At 37.9% G+C, this 19,037-nt stretch overlaps 1 protein-coding gene across 4 annotated transcripts in view; it reads left to right on the plus strand.

The window, feature by feature from the left end:
• Positions 1-19,037, plus strand: part of EXO1 (exonuclease 1) — a 38,629-nt gene that overhangs the window by 16,700 nt on the left and 2,892 nt on the right. For 2 of the 4 annotated variants that reach the window (XM_064594401.1, XM_064594400.1), the window contains exons 10-14: positions 1,415-1,640; positions 5,474-5,720; positions 10,173-10,746; positions 13,644-13,745; positions 16,236-16,429. In XM_064594401.1, coding sequence (XP_064450471.1) covers positions 1,415-1,640; positions 5,474-5,720; positions 10,173-10,746; positions 13,644-13,745; positions 16,236-16,429 — 1,343 coding nt within the window. Of the gene's footprint in view, positions 1-1,414; positions 1,641-5,473; positions 5,721-10,172; positions 10,747-13,643; positions 13,746-16,235; positions 16,434-19,037 lie in introns of those variants that run through there. The other 2 variants (XM_064594402.1, XM_064594403.1) reach the window with 2 other exon arrangements.

Consider the following 19,037-nt stretch of genomic DNA (forward strand, 5'->3'; position numbering starts at 1 on the left):
CTTTGTCTCAGAAACTCTAAAATGGTTGTGTTGAATGTGTCCAGACATTAATGAGAATGTTATGGCTCACTAAGATGGCCATCCTTTTACAGAGAAATTTCTGTAGGAACCATTAATTGTACCAAACTAATTCTTTTTGTTTATCTAAAATTTAGTCTTCCCAGGATGGTTTTCTACTTGCCTATTTCTCTTTTTTCAGTAAAACCATCAAGGGGATCTAATGCCATGAGCTATTATGCTTAAGCTGTTTTTTATAACCATTCACTCAATTATTCCAAATAACCTTTGTTAATTCTCAAGGTGTATCCTGAATAATGTCACCTTGTTTTATTTATTTTTATCCTTTAAGTGAGAGGCTTCGATTAGATTCCAAGTTTAGGTGGGATTTTTGTCGAGTGGAATTCATGCCCTAAGTACCAACATTGTTTATGTCTTTGTTTATTTTTATCTTTGCCTCTCTGCTCTATTAGAATATCATTGATATCCTCTTAATAGAGCACTGTCATCCAAAATATGTTGTAATTGTGAATAAGTTATATTAGCATTAAGAATGATCGCTTACCAGCCCTTACTGGCAATAACTCTTTTATGCAAGATTCAGTGTAGACCCAAATAGCTTTCTGTTTGTCTATACTGTCCACTAAAGATGGCACTAAGTATGGGTCAAATAGAAACTGGAGTTTTAAATTAGATCGTTTTGGGGGTGTGAGTGGCTCAGTGGGTTAAGCGTCTGCCTTTGGCTCAGGTCATGATCTTAGGGTCCTGGGATTGAGCCCCCGCATCGGGCTCCCTGCTCAGAGGTGAGTGAGTCGGCTTCTCCCTCTCCCTCTCTCTCTACGCGCACATGCATGCGTGCGCTCACTCTCACTCTCGAATAAATAATCTTTTAAAAAGAGAAAAATAAATGAGATTGTTTTGGTTTAAATTCAACCAGGTTTTAGAGATGGGATGGTGGCTTACTTTAAATATACAGGTTTATGGTCTTGATTCTCAGGTGCTTTGTAACTAGGGTAAGCGACTATTTAGAGGCTTATTGCCAGATTATTATTAAACTAATTGGTATTGTGTTTTGAAATAATACTCAGATTTTAAAAGCACTTGTTCTGGCCACATTTCTTCAAGTATATTTTAATTTCTTGCACTGTTAATCTTAAGGAGATTCACTTTTTATTTCTTAGAAATGAGCTAACAACTCACTTGACTTTCATTAGAATAGAAACAGACCCAGGAGTACAAGACACATTTAATAGAAAAGTGTAGTACCATCAAAGTAGAAAATGTTATTAAAGAATAGATATTTTATCAGAAATTGCTCAAAAGAGTAAATTATTTGCTTATGATTTATGTTGCTAGAGAGGGAAATATTTGGCTATTTTCCTTCTTCAAGTAATCCTTTTCGATTTTACTATTTTAGCCTGCCCAATCAAGAAGTCAGAGTTGGAATGACAAAACATGTCAGAAGTCATCTAATGTTAATAGCATTTGGCATAGGAATTACTGCCCTAGACTTGAGCTGGATGTTGTTTCAAATGCTACAAGATTGAAGGAAAATCCGAGTACTGTGGGCATTGAACAAGTGATCAGTATTAAAGGGTTAAATCTTCCAAGGAAGTCATCCATTGTGAAAAGACCAAGAAATGGTATGTATTTTTGCTTGCAGTATATATTGTGAAATATTAGTGAGTGTTGATCACATTTAAGAAATCTTTGCCAAACCCAAGGTCACTAAAATTTTCTCCTCTTTTTTTTTTTTTTTCCTAGAACTTTAGTAGTTTTAGCTCTTAGATCTAGGCCTTTGATCCATTTTGGATTAATTTTTTCGTATGGTGTGAGGGTAAGGATCAAGGTTCACCTTTTTTGTATATGGCAGTCCACTTGCTCCACCATTTGTTAAAATACTGTCCTCTCCCCACGGAATTACCTTGGCACATTTGGTGACAATCAGTTGACCTTGACCATATATGTGTGAGTCTGTTTTGGACTCTGTCATTCTGTATCATGGGTCTCTTTTGCTATCTTTATGCCAGAACATCATCTTAATTATCGTAGCTTTCTGTAAATCTTGGAATTAAGTAATATAAGTCTAAGTCTAAGTTTGTTCTTTTTTTGCAAAGCTGTTTTGGCTACTCTGTTTTTCTCAATTCCATACAGATTTTAGAATCAACTTGTCAATTAAAAAAAAAAAAAAAAAAAAAAAACGCCTGCTGAGATGGTGATTGGAATTTAGTTGACTCCATAGATCAGTTTGGGGAGAATTGACTTCTTACCAGGATTGGGTTTTCTGATGTGTTTATTTAAGTCTTCTTTCATTTAGTGTTCAGCAGTGCTGTGTGGTTTTTAGTGTCTTACACACACATGTATTGTCAAATTTATCTCTTTCAGATTTTTGATGCTACTACAAATGATATTTTAAATTTTGATTTCTAATTGTTCATTGCTAGAAATCCAGTTGACTCTTGAACCAACAAGGGTTTGAACTGCGCAGGTCCTCTTATATGTGGAATTTTTTTCATAAATACAGTGCAGTAAATGTATTTTCTCTTTATGATTTTCTTAATATTTTCTTTTCTCTAGGTCACTTTATTACAAGAATACGGTATATGACACTTATAGCATACAAAGTATGTGTTAATTGGCTGTCTCTGTTGTCAGTAAGTCTTTTGGTCAGCAGTCGGCCATTAGTAGTTAAGTTTTTAGAGAGTCAATAGTTAGATACAGATTTCTGACTCTGGAGGGGGTCAGCCCTTAACTCTCCTGTTGTTCAAGGGTCAACTGTAGGATTGATTCTTGTATTTCAATCTCCTGTTTGTACCACAAATCTGCATATTAGTTCATAGTGTCTCTTTCATAGACTCCACAGGATTCTGCAGAGACAGTCAAGTGACCTGCAGATAAAGACAGTTGTGCTTCTCCTTGTCCAGTCTGGATGCCATTTATTTGTTTGTTTGTTTGTTTGTTGTTTATTTTTTTTTTCCCTTCCTCCTCTTATGTCTTTTTCTTGTCTTCTGGAACCTCCAGTATAATGTTAAACAGAAGTGCTGAGAGTGGAATACTAAGTATTAGGGAGAGCTGTTTTATTTTTATCATAGAAGATGTGTAGAAGTAGAAAGACTAATTGTAATCTGGTCCTTCTCTCTTCTTTCCTTCAGACATGAATGAATGAAAGTCTAACAACAAAACAAAACAAGCCCTTAGCAAACCTTTTAGCTCATGCTTTTGCTTTTCAAATTTAGGTATAGATTATTCATGTTTCGTCAAAATGTATTCCTTATGAGCGTAAATCTTTCCCTGATAGTATCTCTGGACCTTTGTTTCCTCTTCTGAAATGGGAACTGTACTGCCTGTTCACAAATGTTTGTGTATGTTATGTACTGTAACGTATAAAAGCCCCTTGTCCATAGCAAGTACACTGCATGTTTGTTCCTTCCTTCCTGTTCCCATGAGGATAAGCTGTTCATTTTATGTAGAGAACTCATTATCTCTAAGTTCTTTATGTCACGGTCTGCTTTGTTATCACTGCCACCTGTCAATGGATTTTGTGCCCTGGGCTCACACAAACATAAAATAAAACAGTAAGTTTTTTTCCCTCTTTTAGTTGACAGGCCTTTCATGTATTTAGAGACAGCCATTATGACTCTCCTACATTTCTTTTCCAAGCTAAAAGTTGCTTACCTACCCAGTTTGTGCTTTGGATACAATACAGGTTTTAATAATTGTGGGACTATTATGGTGAGTGGTTGTTGAAGTGCAGTCTTCTTACCACAGAGCACAATAAATCTTTAGAATTGTGTATTTTCAGCCTTCACCCAGAGACTATGCTTGTATTATTGCAAACTAAGGTAGATTTTGTTAACATTCCTGTCATTTTACTGGCACTTACTGAGTTTATAATCAAAATCAACTAGTTGTTGTTAAGGCAGGTACAGTATACTTTTAAACTTAAATCTGTATTAAATTATCTCTACTGAGGCAGTCAATTCATTATAATCCATTTTTGCCTTTCTTGAAAAATCTTTGTGTTGTCTACTAACAGATGGTTATTATCTGTGTCACCTGGAAATGAGAAATATGGCTCCCGGTGTCTCAAAGTTTTGAATAAAACGTGTTTGCTTACGTAATATTTAATATACTGATGTCGAGAGCCCTTACGCTAGATTCCAGACTGTTCAAACTGCTAGTCACCTGTGGTCTTTCTGGGCACTTCAACTTGCTGTAATTCCACATAACTCATATCCAGTTATTTTGCTCTGCCTTGTCCACTAGGATAATATGAGAGACACTGAAGTGTCCTGCTTAGCATCTAAACCCATGGAATTCCCCCGAAAAGCTAGTCGAATAGCCTTATCACAGTAAGAAAATGCGGTTCACTTGGCATGGCTGCTTCTTGGAGAAACCTTGCTGAGGATCCTACAATGTTTGTGTTTACTTCTTCCCTCTTCCCTAAGGGCTCACAATTCTCTGCTTAATAAACAAATTAAGGCTTTTATAAGCAAAATCAAATTTACAGATCTCTAGCTTCTTAAAAATCTGTGTATTTGGGCAGCTGGGTGGCTAAGTTGGTTAAGTGACTGCCTTCAGCTCAGGTCATGATCCTGGAGTCCCAGGATTGAGTCCCGCATTGGGCTCCCTGCTAGGCAGGGAGTCTGTTTCTCCCTCTGACCCTCTCCCCTCTCATGCTCTCTCTCTCTATCTCATTCTCTCTCAAATAAATAAAATCTTTTAAAATAAAAATCTGTGTATTTTTAACTTTGAGGTATCCTCTTCTGATCTCTAGTATTTGGTACCCCCAACCATTTTACTGATCTCCTAGGGTAGTGAGCACTCACTATTCAGGCTGAGAATTAGTTGTAGTTGGACTGATTTCAAGCACCTGCCCACTATCTCTATGTTGTTGTCTATGTCAGGCATCAACTGACTGTATTATTTAACCTTATGATTTATTCTACTGCCATAGAATACATTGGTCACACAAGTTTCTCAGGCCCCATGGCTAGGTAATGAGGATCAGAACTAGAGCACAGGTTACTTCACTACGTGACAATCCTATATACTTCAAAGGCAGTAATGTATCGGTGGTGGGTATAAGTGGCTGCTGGTTTTATTGGAACATTTTAAAAATCAAATAGGAAATCGTACATTGATGTGTAAATTGCCTTAATTTTTTTTATTCAAATCAAGCCTTTAGTATCAGAAGTAAATAGCCTTACAGAATTGATTGTATCCTGAAATTTTGGTTTTGGTAATTTCACATTAAATCATACAAATAACTGACATTACAACTTAACTAATCTGTGAAATTGTAAAACACAGCTAAGGGAATTTTTTTTCTTTTGAGTCATTCTTGCATCTCCTTTTGTGATGCATCATTAAAGAAATAAGACTTCCTCCTTAGGACAGTGAGATGCGGACTGTAACAGTAAGGCTGAGTCTCCACACGGAACAAAGATTTACAGGCCATTTTGTTTTTATTTAGAAGAGCTGTCAGAAGACGACCTGTTGAGTCAGTATTCCCTTTCATTTACAAAGAAGACCAAGAGAAATAACTGTGAAGGTCCTAAATCCTTGAACTCTTCTGAAATGCTCATGCCTGACGTGGTGGATGGAAGTACTGTTAGAAAAAATGGGAGCGCAACACTTACGACGAGAAATAAATTTGCGGCGTTTTTACAGAGAAAAAATGAAGACAGCGGTGCAGTTGTGGTCCCAGGGACCAGAAGCAGGTACAGTTCATCTACACAGTGTTGTGTGTCTGTTGTATCACCTACTCCACCGGTCCTTATTCCAGTTGTCCTACATAAACACTGAATCCGGGTTGTCAGTGTGGAGCCCGGCTTGGTCCATGTACTGTTTGTGTCATGTGTCACCTGAGTCCCGACGTAAATGCACATCCGTTCTCTTGAACATCTCTTCATACTAAAGCAAAATAAGAATTGTAGACTTATATTTTGCATTAGAAAAATTGTGTTGTTTTGGAGGGTCCCTTGCTTATTTCTACTGTTTTTTAAGAACTACAATTTTGCAGAGTAGGGTTTTTTGTGTTTTTTTTTTAAGATTGGTTTATTTGAGAGAGAGAGAGAACATGAGCAGGGGGGAGGACAGAGGGAGAGGGAGAGAGAATCCCAAGCAGACTCCCCACTGAGCACGGAGCCTGAGATTATGACCTGAGCTGAAATCAAGAGTCAGATGCTCAGTCAACTGAGCCACCCAGTCGCCCCAACAGAGTAATTTTAGAAATATATTTAAATACAGAGTTCTAATATTAATTGAGAACCTAATACTATAGTAGACATTGGGTTACAAAAATGAGAGACATAGTATTTGTTGAGAAGCTTGTAGTGTAGTTACAAAAATAGGTCCATAAAGAAAATCTGTACAGTGTGGCAGGTACAACAAAAGTATGCCTAAGGTGTCCTGGGGGCATTAAAGGAACGTCTCCTGCTGAGTGGGTGGTTGAAAGGGTCAGAGGGAAGGGACAGGTGTCAGGTACTGTTACAAAGAATGGAGCCTCTACCTTCCCTGTGGGCAGAGACATGGAGCTTGGGGCGGCTACTTGCTGTCGGCCGCTCCTGTTACTACTCCTGCCAAAATATAAGTCTGCAAAAGGACACTGACGGAGCAGAAGTAGACAGGAGGCCAGTTCATGGAGGGTTTGTAAGCCAGGCTAAGGAACTTTTAGACTTTAGAGGTGATAGGAGCTATTTGGTGGTTTTTAATCAGGGGAGGGGTAGGATTTGATTCCTGCTTTTGATAGACTGTTCCAAGTGTGCTGTGAAGGATGGATTCTAGATGGCCAAAAGCGAAACAGAAAGATGGTTTAGGCCGTTCTATAGACCCTGTGAGTGATGATGAGGTTTTGGAGTCGGTATAATGTAGGGGTCAGCAATTGGGACCCTGGGATTGGACCACCTGGATTTGAGTCCTGTCCTGTTCGCTCATGAGATGTTTGACTCAGGAAGATTAAATTCTGGGTGCTTCAGTTTCCTCTTTTTAAAAAATGGGGCCATACTCTGGTTTCTCTTCAGATCGCGTAAATCTTTCGCCTTTTTAAAAAATGGGGCCAACAATTATGACAAGCTCAGGGCCATTGTGAGGATCACATTATGACTGTACGCAAAGGTGCCTAAAGCGGTACCTGATGGATGATAAATACATGGTGAATAGCTCTTACTTTATGGTCTGGATGGTGGTACCACACCGAGCGGCAGGAAGTTGGAGTGTCAGAAGTTACCTAGGCATGGCCTAGTAGCCCAGAGAACACCGATCAGCCCCCACATTCCTCTGGAAGACTTAGAACGGATGTGTTCTTCAAGTTTAATCCACCAGGCCGCTGCCAGTCTGTCTAACCGTGACGGTGGGAGACGGGCATGAAGGAACCAACCGCTGGTCATCCTTGAAACTCACTGTAGGCGGCGTTCCAGACCCTCCTCCCATCGGGCCTTCCTAAGGAAAACAGTCACATCCCGATTAAATGATCATTCTGATTCTGCCTGCACTAGTCCCTCTCGTGGAAGGTGCTTGTTACTAGTGGAATGATGAAAAAGGAGGCTGCAGATGATGGAGAAGAAGACATGAAGACAATTTCACATGTCGGTTACTACATTCTAGAAAGTTAGCTTTCCTCTCTTGCAGAAATCCTTGGAACTTGTGTTTCATTTTTCCACGTGGATGAGAATAAAATTTCCCTTTTCTGTCCCTCGATGTCCAGCTCGGTCACCACCCAAGCTTAATGAGATACCCGTTCACAGCTGCACATCTCCACTCTATAGTTTAGGCAGATGTGTCACCGAAAAATTGTTAAGAGATCCTTGGAGAAATGCATTTTTTTTCCTCCATCAGTTTCCTGTGAAACAATAATTGTAAGTCCTTGATGTAGGATTTTCCGACCTGGGTGGTACAGCAACATCCGATAACTAGATATGATTAAATCAGTTTTCTTAGCTAATTTTTGAAGTTGTTTAATACACTCTCTTATTCCTCACAGCAAAATTATGAGATAGTCAGGGTCGCTGTTTTTTTCTCTATTTTGGGTTAAGACACTGAAGGTCTGAGAGGTTAAACAGCTTTCCCAGGGTGGTGTAGTTAGTACCATCGACACAGGGGTTCCTAGTCCTCATCATTGCGGTGGGTTGAAAGGAACAAACAGTCTCATTGGCCTGGATATGAATTCTCACTGTGTCATTGAATTAGTTGAGGGATCTTTCACACACCACTGAATTACCCTGAACCTATTTCTTTATAAAATATGGATGATCAGCTACTGGAGGTTGTTCTGGAGACGAGCAGAAGTAGATCAAGCATCTGACACAGTGCCCAGTCACTAATATATATGCAAGAATTTATCATCACCCCCCTCTGTAATATAATTTATATTTAATGTAATATCACCCACTACATTAATGTAATGCAACACAAGCTATTAAATATATCAAAGATTGTCTCCATCCCATCTGCTTTTTTGGAAGTCTGCTTTAACTCTTCTTTATTACATAGATAATTATCCTAGAAACATTCCGGTTTATATTTTGAGACCTAGAAATAGAAATATCAATTAAGCAACACTGTAGGCTAATTGGGAAGAAGTAGCCCTGATCTGAGAGGGTGTTCTGGGTTTTAATTCTGCTTTCTAGCTGATTAATTTTATAACCTTGGGCACTGTCACTATTAACTTCTCTTACCCATGAAATCCTACCTGGAAGACTATTTGGATATCATAGGGGTTCTTATTTACTTAAAAATGAGTGATGTGATCAGACCTGGGAGCTCCTGTTTTGTGCTTAGTGAATAGCCTAGTAAGACCTTTCCTTCCATGGACTGCTTCCTTCTTGGCCTGTATCCACACCTCAGCCGGGGATTTGATAAAGGACAGAGAGGATTTTTACCCTCCAGCATGTAGTAAATATTCTGTTTATCATTTTGGATTTGAACTAATACTTATTAAGGAGGTAAATTCTCTTTAGGTTTCATATTTATCTGATCATATACCCTGGGAATTTCCTTTTTTTTTTTTTTCTAAAGATTTTATTTATTTGTCAGAGAGAGAGAGCACAAGCAGGGGAAGTGGCAGGCAGAGGGAGAAGCAGGCTCCCTACTGAGCAAGGAACCCGATGCAGGACTCAAACCCAGGACCCAGGGATCATGACCTGAGCTGAAGGCAGACGCTTAACTGAACCACCCAGGTGTCCCTGAGAATTTCCTTTTTAACCTCAAAATTCTCTGAGTACATCTTCTCCGTAATGATACTGATCTTTCTTTTGTATTGGAGTGTTTATAAGTGACTTTTTAAAGCTGCTACACTAAGTAATACCTCTTATTAATACAGAATCTTATGATAGATATGAAAGTCATAACCTCAATACTTAAAATAGCATAAAAGTTTAAAAAGCCGGGCGCCTGGGTGGCTCAGTCGGTTAAGCGACTGCCTTCGGCTCGGGTCATGATCCTGGAGTCCCGGGATCGAGTCCCGCATCGGGCTCCCTGCTCAGTGGGGAGTCTGCTTCTCCCTCTGACCCTCCCCCCTCTCATGTGCTCTCTCTCTCTCTCTCATTCTGTCTCAAATAAATAAATAAAATCTTTAAAAAAAAAAAAAAAAAGTTTAAAAAGCCGATAGAGTACGTACCACTACAAGTTCCCAGATGATTTGCTACTAGGAAATAAGCTAAGATAGAGTAAGTGGCTAATTTCTTTTATTTTGCTTTTACAAAATAAGAGACAGTAGTTGTAAATTGTCCCTCTGTTGCATATTTCTGTAACTCTTCACATATTTGACTGTCAGCCATGTGTTAGCCGCTAGTGTAGGTGCTATGGATGGTACCTGTCCTCGGGGAGCTTCTAGTCTGTCTGGGAGTTTATTAAATAAAGGTTAGCGGGGAAAGATGTATGTGACGATTAGGGGTAGATAAAATATGCAAATTCTAAGTAATGTATGTAGAGAGGACTGCTTTTAGGAAATCCTATCTACAAATTCATTATATAAATAAATTTCTAAATGGGTGAATGTCGGTATAACCAAAATTTAAGCTTTCAAAATCTGTTTTGTCTTTATTTACGAAATTATGTATTCATGAGATTTTTCTTGAAGAATCTAGACCATTTTTCACTCCCTGAATCTTAATCACCTTTGTGGGAAAACTCTAGAATATTTATAAGTTCTTTCTGTTGTTTTTTTCTGGCAGGTTTTTTTGCAGTGCTCTGGATTCTGCCGACTGTGTATCGGTGGAAGCAGGCAGCCAGCCCCTAGAGGAAGGTGCTGTCACGGAGAAAGAGACCAGTCTAAGTGAGTCAGATTGCGTAGATGGCCAGAAGCCGGCTGGGTTGGACGTAGCTCGTAGCTCAAGTGATCCGACTGCAGGCAGTGGAGCCGTGATGACTGACAGTGAGTCTCAGTCTTCTGAGACCAGCAGGTTCACCAGGACCATTTCACCACCTACTCTGGGCACACTCAGAAATTGTTTTAGTTGGTCTGGGAGTCTTGGAGACTTTTCACGAACTCCAAGCCCTTCGCCAAGCTCTTCTCCACGCACAGTGTTGCAGCAGTTCCAGAGACGGGCTGACCCCTGTGCGGCCCCGCCTGGCCGGAGGGAAGTGTCCCATGTGTCTCAGTTAAAGAGCGATGGGTCAGGTGATGAAGAGCCTCCCTTATGGCCAGTGGGGTCCTCTCCACAGTCTCAGGAAAGTGCAGAATTATTGCCACACAATTTGAATGCATCAAAACTTTCTCAGCCTTCTAGTAAGGATTCGGATTCAGAGGTAAGTCACGTTATGAAGCCTTTGTTTTCAAATCCATGTGTAAGAGGAAATAGGGTGTTAATCAGATAATTGGGGAAATGTTGCCCAAGTTTTAGAAATAATTGGCGGTCTTAATTTTTTATTCTAGATCTTACTTGTAGAAAGTTCACATTCTATCCATCCTAAGGACTTCTCCGAATGTTCATATTTTAAACTCTTGCACATTTAATCTAACCCTGTATTTCCTGAGTCACTGTGTGCTCTGTCGAGAGGTATCTCAAGTTGTGCGCAGTTAAGACGTATCTCAAGTTGTGCGCAGTTAAGACGTAAGCAGAATGATACATTATAATAAATTTAGTATTTATTTCCTTAATATACTCTTGAATTCAGATAACATTTGAAACCTTATAAGGAAATGGCCTTATTAATTTGCTGGTGTTCATCTTAAGCTTTAGTACTTAAAAATATGTTTTCATTTACTCCTCTTATTCTTGCTACACTTCCCCTTCTAACAAAACAAAATAGTAGTACCTGTGACTTTGTTACTCTGTTTTAAGTTAATAAAAGCATCCTAACCATTTTTTTCCTTATTTATAAAATATCTTTTAGTCTGATCTAAATCAAAACTTCAAATAAGTACTGCTCATAAGCGCCAGTGACGGTTCTATTTTAAAATGCATGAGAGCTTCCTTTACATCTGAGTCACCTCAGACTTACCAGTAACATGCTTCATTTTATCTTCACCAACTCCAATAACAAGTTGTAAGAATAATTATAGCCACGGTACTATTTGACAGAATCTTGATAATCCCGAACATTGAGGAGTAATGAATCAGAATAGCTTATATTTATCAAAAGGAAAATATTTTATTCAAGTTCCCAAAGGAAACATGAATTGTACTGGACTCAAACTGAAGAAAAAAGCTAACCTAAAATGTCAGAACAAATTGTTTTCACTCAGAGAAAGCCGAAATCAGTTAATATATTGAATCCAACATCTGTTCCATGTGGTGTTTGAGTTTTGAAGAGTGGGGACAGCCTTTGAGCCTTGGGCTTTTCTTTCTCCTTTCACTTGCGTTGGCTTCAGTTCATCCATACTGGTCCGGAACCCCCTGTTTCTTTTAATATAAGCCCCCATTTTAATACCATCATTTTCATTTTGTGCTTCACACTGCATTTGCTCTTGGCCCCATGTGGGTGCCGCCACAGCCACTTTGTCTTGAACATCTTTCATAAAAACATCACCAATTTATGAGAATACAGGTCTGCTGAGCTCTTTCAGGATGCTCTTTTTCCTTTTTCCAGCAGACCTTTTCCTGTCTCACTTTGTAAGCTTTTAGCCATGTGTTGCTGAGAAGCCTTCCTAGCTCACAGGCTGTGGCCTGGGCATGCTGATGGAACTTTCCACATTTCTGAATTCTGGATAACCATTTTTTGTATCTCTCACCACCAGATGTAGTAAACTCCCGTTAGGATAAATAAATTGTTAATTCTCAAAGAATCAGAACACTAACAGGTAACATAAAATTATACAATCTTTCTTTGATTCAGAAAATGTTTCAGAAAGCCACAATACTATTGGGCTTCATTTTTAACATTAGTTTTTACCGGATGGCTCTGTGAAGAAAATATTTCTCTAGTGGAGCCTTCCATTGGTAGTTGACTGAAAAGCAACAACCATAGATTCTATGTGTATTGAGTTCATTGACCCTATTTGAGGTAAATTAATCTTAGGACCTTACTCATGACCTTTATTTTAAGAAATTTAACATCTGAAACTAACATGTCGACTACACTTAAAAAGAAGAAAGAAAAAGAAACAAATGATTTATCCCAGAGTCACCACAGCTGTTAGCCGTGAGTGAGGAATATTGGAGTTTCTGTGAGTTACAAGCCAGTTAATGGAGTTATTTTTCACTTCGGGATTATTTTTTTAAGTATATAATACTGTAAAGAATCGCAAGGTAAATTTTTTTTAAATCCTCTTGAAGGATGCAGAAATGTAAAGTCTTCTGAATCTTCATTCAGAATGTCCTTTTTTATGTGACTTCTGTGGGAAGCCGGATTATTCTGTCTGTAGAAAAGCTCTACATGATGGGATAGCCAGAGGCGAGATCTCAAGGTCACTGTGAAAAGTACCTGCATTTGACACAGTATTACTCTACTTCTTCAAAGTAGATCCGCCCCCCTTTTTTTTTTAATGTTGAACACGTTACCCAATTAAAAGATGTGGCTATTCTGGTTCAACTTTTTGTAGCTAGTAATTTATGAAAACTATCAGCTGGGCTTGGGTAAACCAGTAACGTTACAGTAGGAGACTTGTCTTACTTGAGTCAGCATTTTGACAGGCTCCTGAAAGGGTTAGGAAAGCCTTCAAATTTATTTATTTATTTATTTATTTATTTATTTATTTATTTATTTATTTATTTATTTATTTATTTTTAAAGATTTTATTTATTTATTTGAGAGAGAGAGAATGAGAGAGAGCACATGAGAGGGGGGAGGGTCAGAGGGAGAAGCAGACTCCCTGCCGAGCAGGGAGCCCGATGTGGGACTCGATCCAGGGACTCCAGAATCATGACCTGAGCCGAAGGCAGTCACTTAACCAACTGAGCCACCCAGGCGCCCAAGGAAAGCCTTCAAATTTAAACAGATCTTTTATTTTATACAATTTCCTTTAGCTAAAGCATCTTGCTAGTTTCTTTGGTGAAACTTGGGGTAAGCTGGCAAACACCGTTTCTACTTCGATTCATTTTCTTTTCATCTACTCCGTGTTTCATACTTTTCTGAGAAATTACATTTTTTATTTATACTGATTTTCTTGTTTCATTTGTTTCGTGTTTTGTTGAATATGGGTTAGTTGTCATAAAGAATCCACAGTCAAAATCTAATTTTTTTTTTAATCCTGGGGAATCTAGGAATCTGACTGCAATATGAAGTCACTTGATAATCAAGGTAATCCGAAATCCAAGCTACGTTTATCTCAGTTTTTGAAAAAAGACACACTTCTAAGAAACAAGGTAAAAACAATTTTTTTTAATTTCAGAAGCAGTGTATGTTTATTACCAGAAACTGAGAAAAATCAACAAAATTAAAAATTAAAGTGCCTATATTTTTATTTACAGGAAAAACATCTACTTTCAATCCTATTAGGACCATGTTTATACCTGATTGTAGGTGGTGAAGTTGTGAAACCCTTATCTTCTCTTGCAGGTCTTTTTTCCATGTGCTTCTACAGATTACTTGTAACAACTGAGCAATATGCCATTGTATAAGTTTAGCTAATTCCCTTACGTTTGTCATTTCCCCTAAACATATTTTACTGTAGTAGATAGTACTGCATTCAAGATCTCGTGGATAAATATCTGCATACCATTTTTGATTGTTTCATAGGGATGAATTCCGTGGGCTGGTATTACTGGTCCATACGATTTAAACCTTTGATGTATGTTGCCAAAAGACCTTCTAGAAACTGAATATCCAACAAACCAGGTTTTTTTTTTTAATCAAAATATATAAATATTTCCATGACTACATAGTGAAAGCTCACCAGTTAAAGCATATTTTATGTATTTTATTAAATGTTCTTGCCTGTTAATATGAAAATGCTCATTTCTAACTCAAAAATGCACAAGAGATACAAACAGTATAAAAGAAAAAGTACAAATGTTTGATTAGTATATAAAAACGTGTGTAACCTCATTAGTATTCAAATAATGCAAATTAAAATAATGAAATACAATTTCTTACCTCTCAGATTTTCAAAAAATATTTTTAATTTTAATTGTTCTCATTTTTATGAGTGTATAGTGAGAAAATAATCACAGATTAATTGTGTATAAATTGCTCTGCCATTTCAGGAAAGCAATTTGAATGTGTTTAAATAATTCAACCCCATAAGTACATTCTAGAACTCGAGTCTAAAGAAATAATGAGAGTTTAAGTACAGGAATACTTATCCTGCATTGGTTACAATAGTGGAAAATTGCAAATAGCCTATCTAAAAATAAAGGAGTGAATTATTAAATACATAATTGGTTTTAGCTCTTAGGTGGTGGGAGTACAGGTGAATTTTTTTTCTTGTTTTCTCATGTTTTCCCATAGTGAACACATTATTTTTCTAACAGCACAAAAACTTTTTTAAAATTTCAGTAAATGGTCTGCATATCCATTTGAAAAAAGATCCCTGTCTCATGCTATATAAATATAAATCCTAAATATATTAAAGATTTAAATGTAGAATATGTAAATATAAGACTCTTTTTTAAAATCTTTGCATGCAAAAGGCTTTTTCAGACCTACACTGCCTTGGAAGGGTGTCCATATTATTTTTGAGTAAAGAGGAAGAACATGAAGCAGTATGTATGATGTATTTTTGCTTAAATACTCAAAATACTCATGCAAACTGTATATGTTTATATAATCATAGTAAAAAGTCTAGAAAGATGCCAAAATTATGTGCAGTGACAAATAGGACTGGAGATGTAGAAAGTACTTTTCCGAAAGAAGTTATGTCAACATTAAACCGTCGTCTTCGTAGTCATCGTCGTCGTCGTCGTCTTCTTATTATTATTGCTCTCAGAGTTTTTGTCAGGGTTTTAAATGTCACTTCTATTTTGGTGAAAACTCCCCAGATGGACCTTCCCTCTTGCTCCCCAATATCCATCTTTAATATCCAAAATTAAACTCACTTTTTTTGTTGTTGTTATACCTCAAACCAGTTCTTCTCAGAACATTTTTTATCTTCATCTGCTACCTAAGATTATATTATTCTCTTTGTCATTTAATTTCAAAATTTTAGGGTAGACACAGCGAGAGAGGGAACACAGGCAGGGGGAGTGGGAGAGGGAGAAGCAGGCTTCCCACAGAGCAGGGAGCCCGACGCAGGGCTCGATCCCAGAACCCTGGGATCATGACCCGAGCCGAAGGCAGACGCTTAACGACTGAGCCACCCAGGCGCCCCGGGTCCTTTTTTTTTATAACTTCCAGTTCGATCCTTCTGCAGGGGGTAAAGAGAAATAACCCCACATCTGAACCTATCCAAATTCTAATGTTTCTTTCTTTGTCTTGTTTCTCGCTTTCTCCCTTTTCCCCTCACCAACACCCCATCAAGATATCATCTTTCATGTGTGAACGTTCCCGTTCTTTATACCTCCTCTGGCAACTTCATCAATTTGAAAGCCTTGTTTTATATGCCTCACTCTTACTATCCTAAAGAACAACAACAAGACATTGATGGCTCCATATTTCCCACAGGATAAAAATCAACCCTTGGATAGAAAAAGCTAAATGTCAGTAGAGATCTTTTGAAGAACCTATTTAAAACAAAATTCACTTTTGCATGTGAAAAGGAAAACTATCCAATCAAAACATATTAAGTGAAAAAAAAAAACATTTTTACACACTGCTTATTGGTTACTTTTCTATTTTAATGTGCAGAGAGTAGTTTGAAATTAACTAAAGGTCATTGCTTGAACAAAACAGTATTAAAAGGGGCATTTACTCTTCAGGTTCCTGGGCTGTATAAATCTAGTTCTGTGGACAATCTTTCTACAACCAGGATCAAGCCTCTAGTTCCTGCCCGAGTCAGTGGGCTCAGCAAGAAGCCATCAAGCATCCAGAAGAGGAATCATCATAATGCTGAGAACAGGCCAGGATTACAGATAAAAATCAATGAGCTCTGGAAAAATTTTGGATTTAAAAAGTGAGTTGCCTTGTTACTTACTCTAAGGATAAATTATTTTTTTGTAATTTCTATCACTTTTTCCCAATTCTTTCTGTTTCCAAAGGAGTCAGTTTTGTTTTCTCTTACCCTAAGAGAATTATTTTCGTCTATTCTCTTTAGCTGACTCTTTTTAAGTATATTTAACTTCGACGTCTATACCTTCATTTAGTGAAAAGATGACAAATTAAAAAGCTTCAGTTCTTGGTCTGGCGGGGTCTATTGTTAAGCAAGTGACTTTTTCTAGCCTAAGTGTCTTGGCTTCCTTCCTTCCGAGTCTCTCAGGATTGTATTGAAAATAAATTGTTTTAGACATGAGGGTGGGAATGTAATGCTCTATCATATTCCTTGATTTAAAGCAATTTGTTCCCCTAAATCATCACATCTGAAGTGGGGAAAATCACTGAGCGTATGTGATGATTGTGCCAGATTTCTAATGTATGGGACAAACACTGTTTTTTTTTAAAGATTTTATTTATTTATCTGACAGAGACAGCGAGAGAGGGAATACAAGCAGGGGGAGTGGGAGAGGGAGAAGCAGGCTTCCCGCCGAGCAGGGAGCCCCATGCGGGGCTTGATCTGAGGACCCTGGGATCATGACCTGAGCTGAAGGCAGACGCTTAACGACTGAGCCACCCAGGCGCCCCAGAACAAACACTGTTTTAAAACAGCTGACCCTCTGTATATTTACCTTTTTTGAGCCACACGATACTTCCTTCCATTAAACTACAAAATTAGTCTCAGAGTACTACGATTTATAATTAATTTATTCTTTTGTTCTTCTCAATAAAGCAAATGTGCTAAAAATAGAGGATGGGAAAGTTACATGGGTGGTGGGATTAAACCTTACTTAATAGAAATGTCACAATCAGATGAGATGATATGAGCAGAAACACTTTGTAAATAGCAAGTGCTGGACACAATTATTTTTATTTTGCATTGTGTAAAGTCTAGGATTAAACCATATAGCAGCAGTTCTCAAATATCTGCCTTCAGGCACCCTTTACACTTAAAAATTACTGAGGGCCCAGAAATATTTTGGTTTATGTGGAGTTATACCTGTCAGTATTTAACTGTCTTAGAAATTAAAATGGACGGGCGCCTGGGTGGCTCAGTTGGTTAAGCGACTGCCTTCGGCTCAGGTCATGATCCTGGAGTCCCGGGATCGAGTCCCGCATCGGGCTCCCTGCTCGGTGGGGAGTCTGCTTCTCCCTCTGACCCTCCTCCCTCTCATGCTCTCTGTCTCTCATTCTCTCTCTCAAATAAATAAATAAAATCTTTAAAAAAAAAAAAAGAAATTAAAATGGACATTTTTAAATAACAATGACAAACCCATATTAAAATCAATAGTATATCGTTACAAAAAAATAACTTTTCCAAAACCAAAAAAAAAAGTGAAAAGAGTGACTTTTTTATACATTTTTGCAAATCTTAACTGTGGTTTACTAGGACTGAGCTGGATTCTTACATCTGTTTCTGTGTTTGATCTGTTTTGATAGGTTGTCTTGGTTGAAGTGTAGGAAGAAAATCTGGCTCCACACATATTTGTAGTTGGGAAACACATATTTAATAGACTTTCTATTTAGCTGTAAATTTTCTACTTTGTTATTATACCAATGTTCAACAAGTGATGGTTTCTTAAAGGTTAGTTACAACATCAGATACGAAACCAAGTCAGCTGACTTTTCATATTCTGTGTTTCATTGCAGTCTGTTGGTCCATAGCACACCTTGAGTGTATCTTTTGCTCATGCATGCATTGGTCATCTAAAAAATGTTGACTTACTGAGTTGTGTTTATCTTCCAAATGTAGACACATTTCATTATACAATATAAAGAAACCAGTTTTATCAGAAAGTCTTTAAGTATTGAGAAGCTGTCAAGTGGCAGATACAGGTTATCCAAAATTCTGACTTTCACTTGAAAGCTTGAATTTTATAGTTGGCAACAAATCCTGTTAGTTTTTCCTTGGGGGTAACAACCGGCTCTCTTTGTTCATTTTATTTGTATTTTATTTTATTTTAAAGATTTTATGTATTTATTTGAGAGAGAGAAAACATGAGCAGGGGGGTAGGGGTAAAAGGAGAAGCAGACCCCCGCCGAGTGGGGAGCCCGATGCAGGACTTGATCCCAGAACCCTGGGATCATAACCTGAGCTGAAGGCAGACGGTTAACTGACTGAGCCACCCAGGTGCCCTCTTTGTTCATTTTAGAGAAGCCCTTTGCCAGATAACTAAATTTGAATAACCATGGTGTCGCACATGCTTTTTCACTTGAGATAACCATCATACTTCACTACCAACAGAAATGCCTCATGTTGTATTTCCCATTTTGTCATATAGTACTAAGAAGTTGAGAGGGTTGAGATTTAATTAAAATTAATGATTTTTACTACTTCACCAAGAACATTCTTAAGTGAGACTAACTTTTTTCTTTTCTTTTAACTGCAAGTACATGTTGCTGGAGAATACAAGTGCTGCTAGTATTTCTTGTGCAGTTTGGGGCTAGTGTCCTGATTTGTGCCGAGTTGCCAGTCACTTTGATCAGCTTTGCTTTTGGATCATCAGTACAAATGTCAGCACAGTGGAAAG

This window comes from Mirounga angustirostris, unplaced genomic scaffold (assembly GCF_029215605.1).
Source record: "Mirounga angustirostris isolate CCGP_5_RB_7025 unplaced genomic scaffold, mMirAng1.0.hap1 SCAF_6, whole genome shotgun sequence".
In the NCBI taxonomy this organism is placed as follows: domain Eukaryota; kingdom Metazoa; phylum Chordata; class Mammalia; order Carnivora; family Phocidae; genus Mirounga; species Mirounga angustirostris.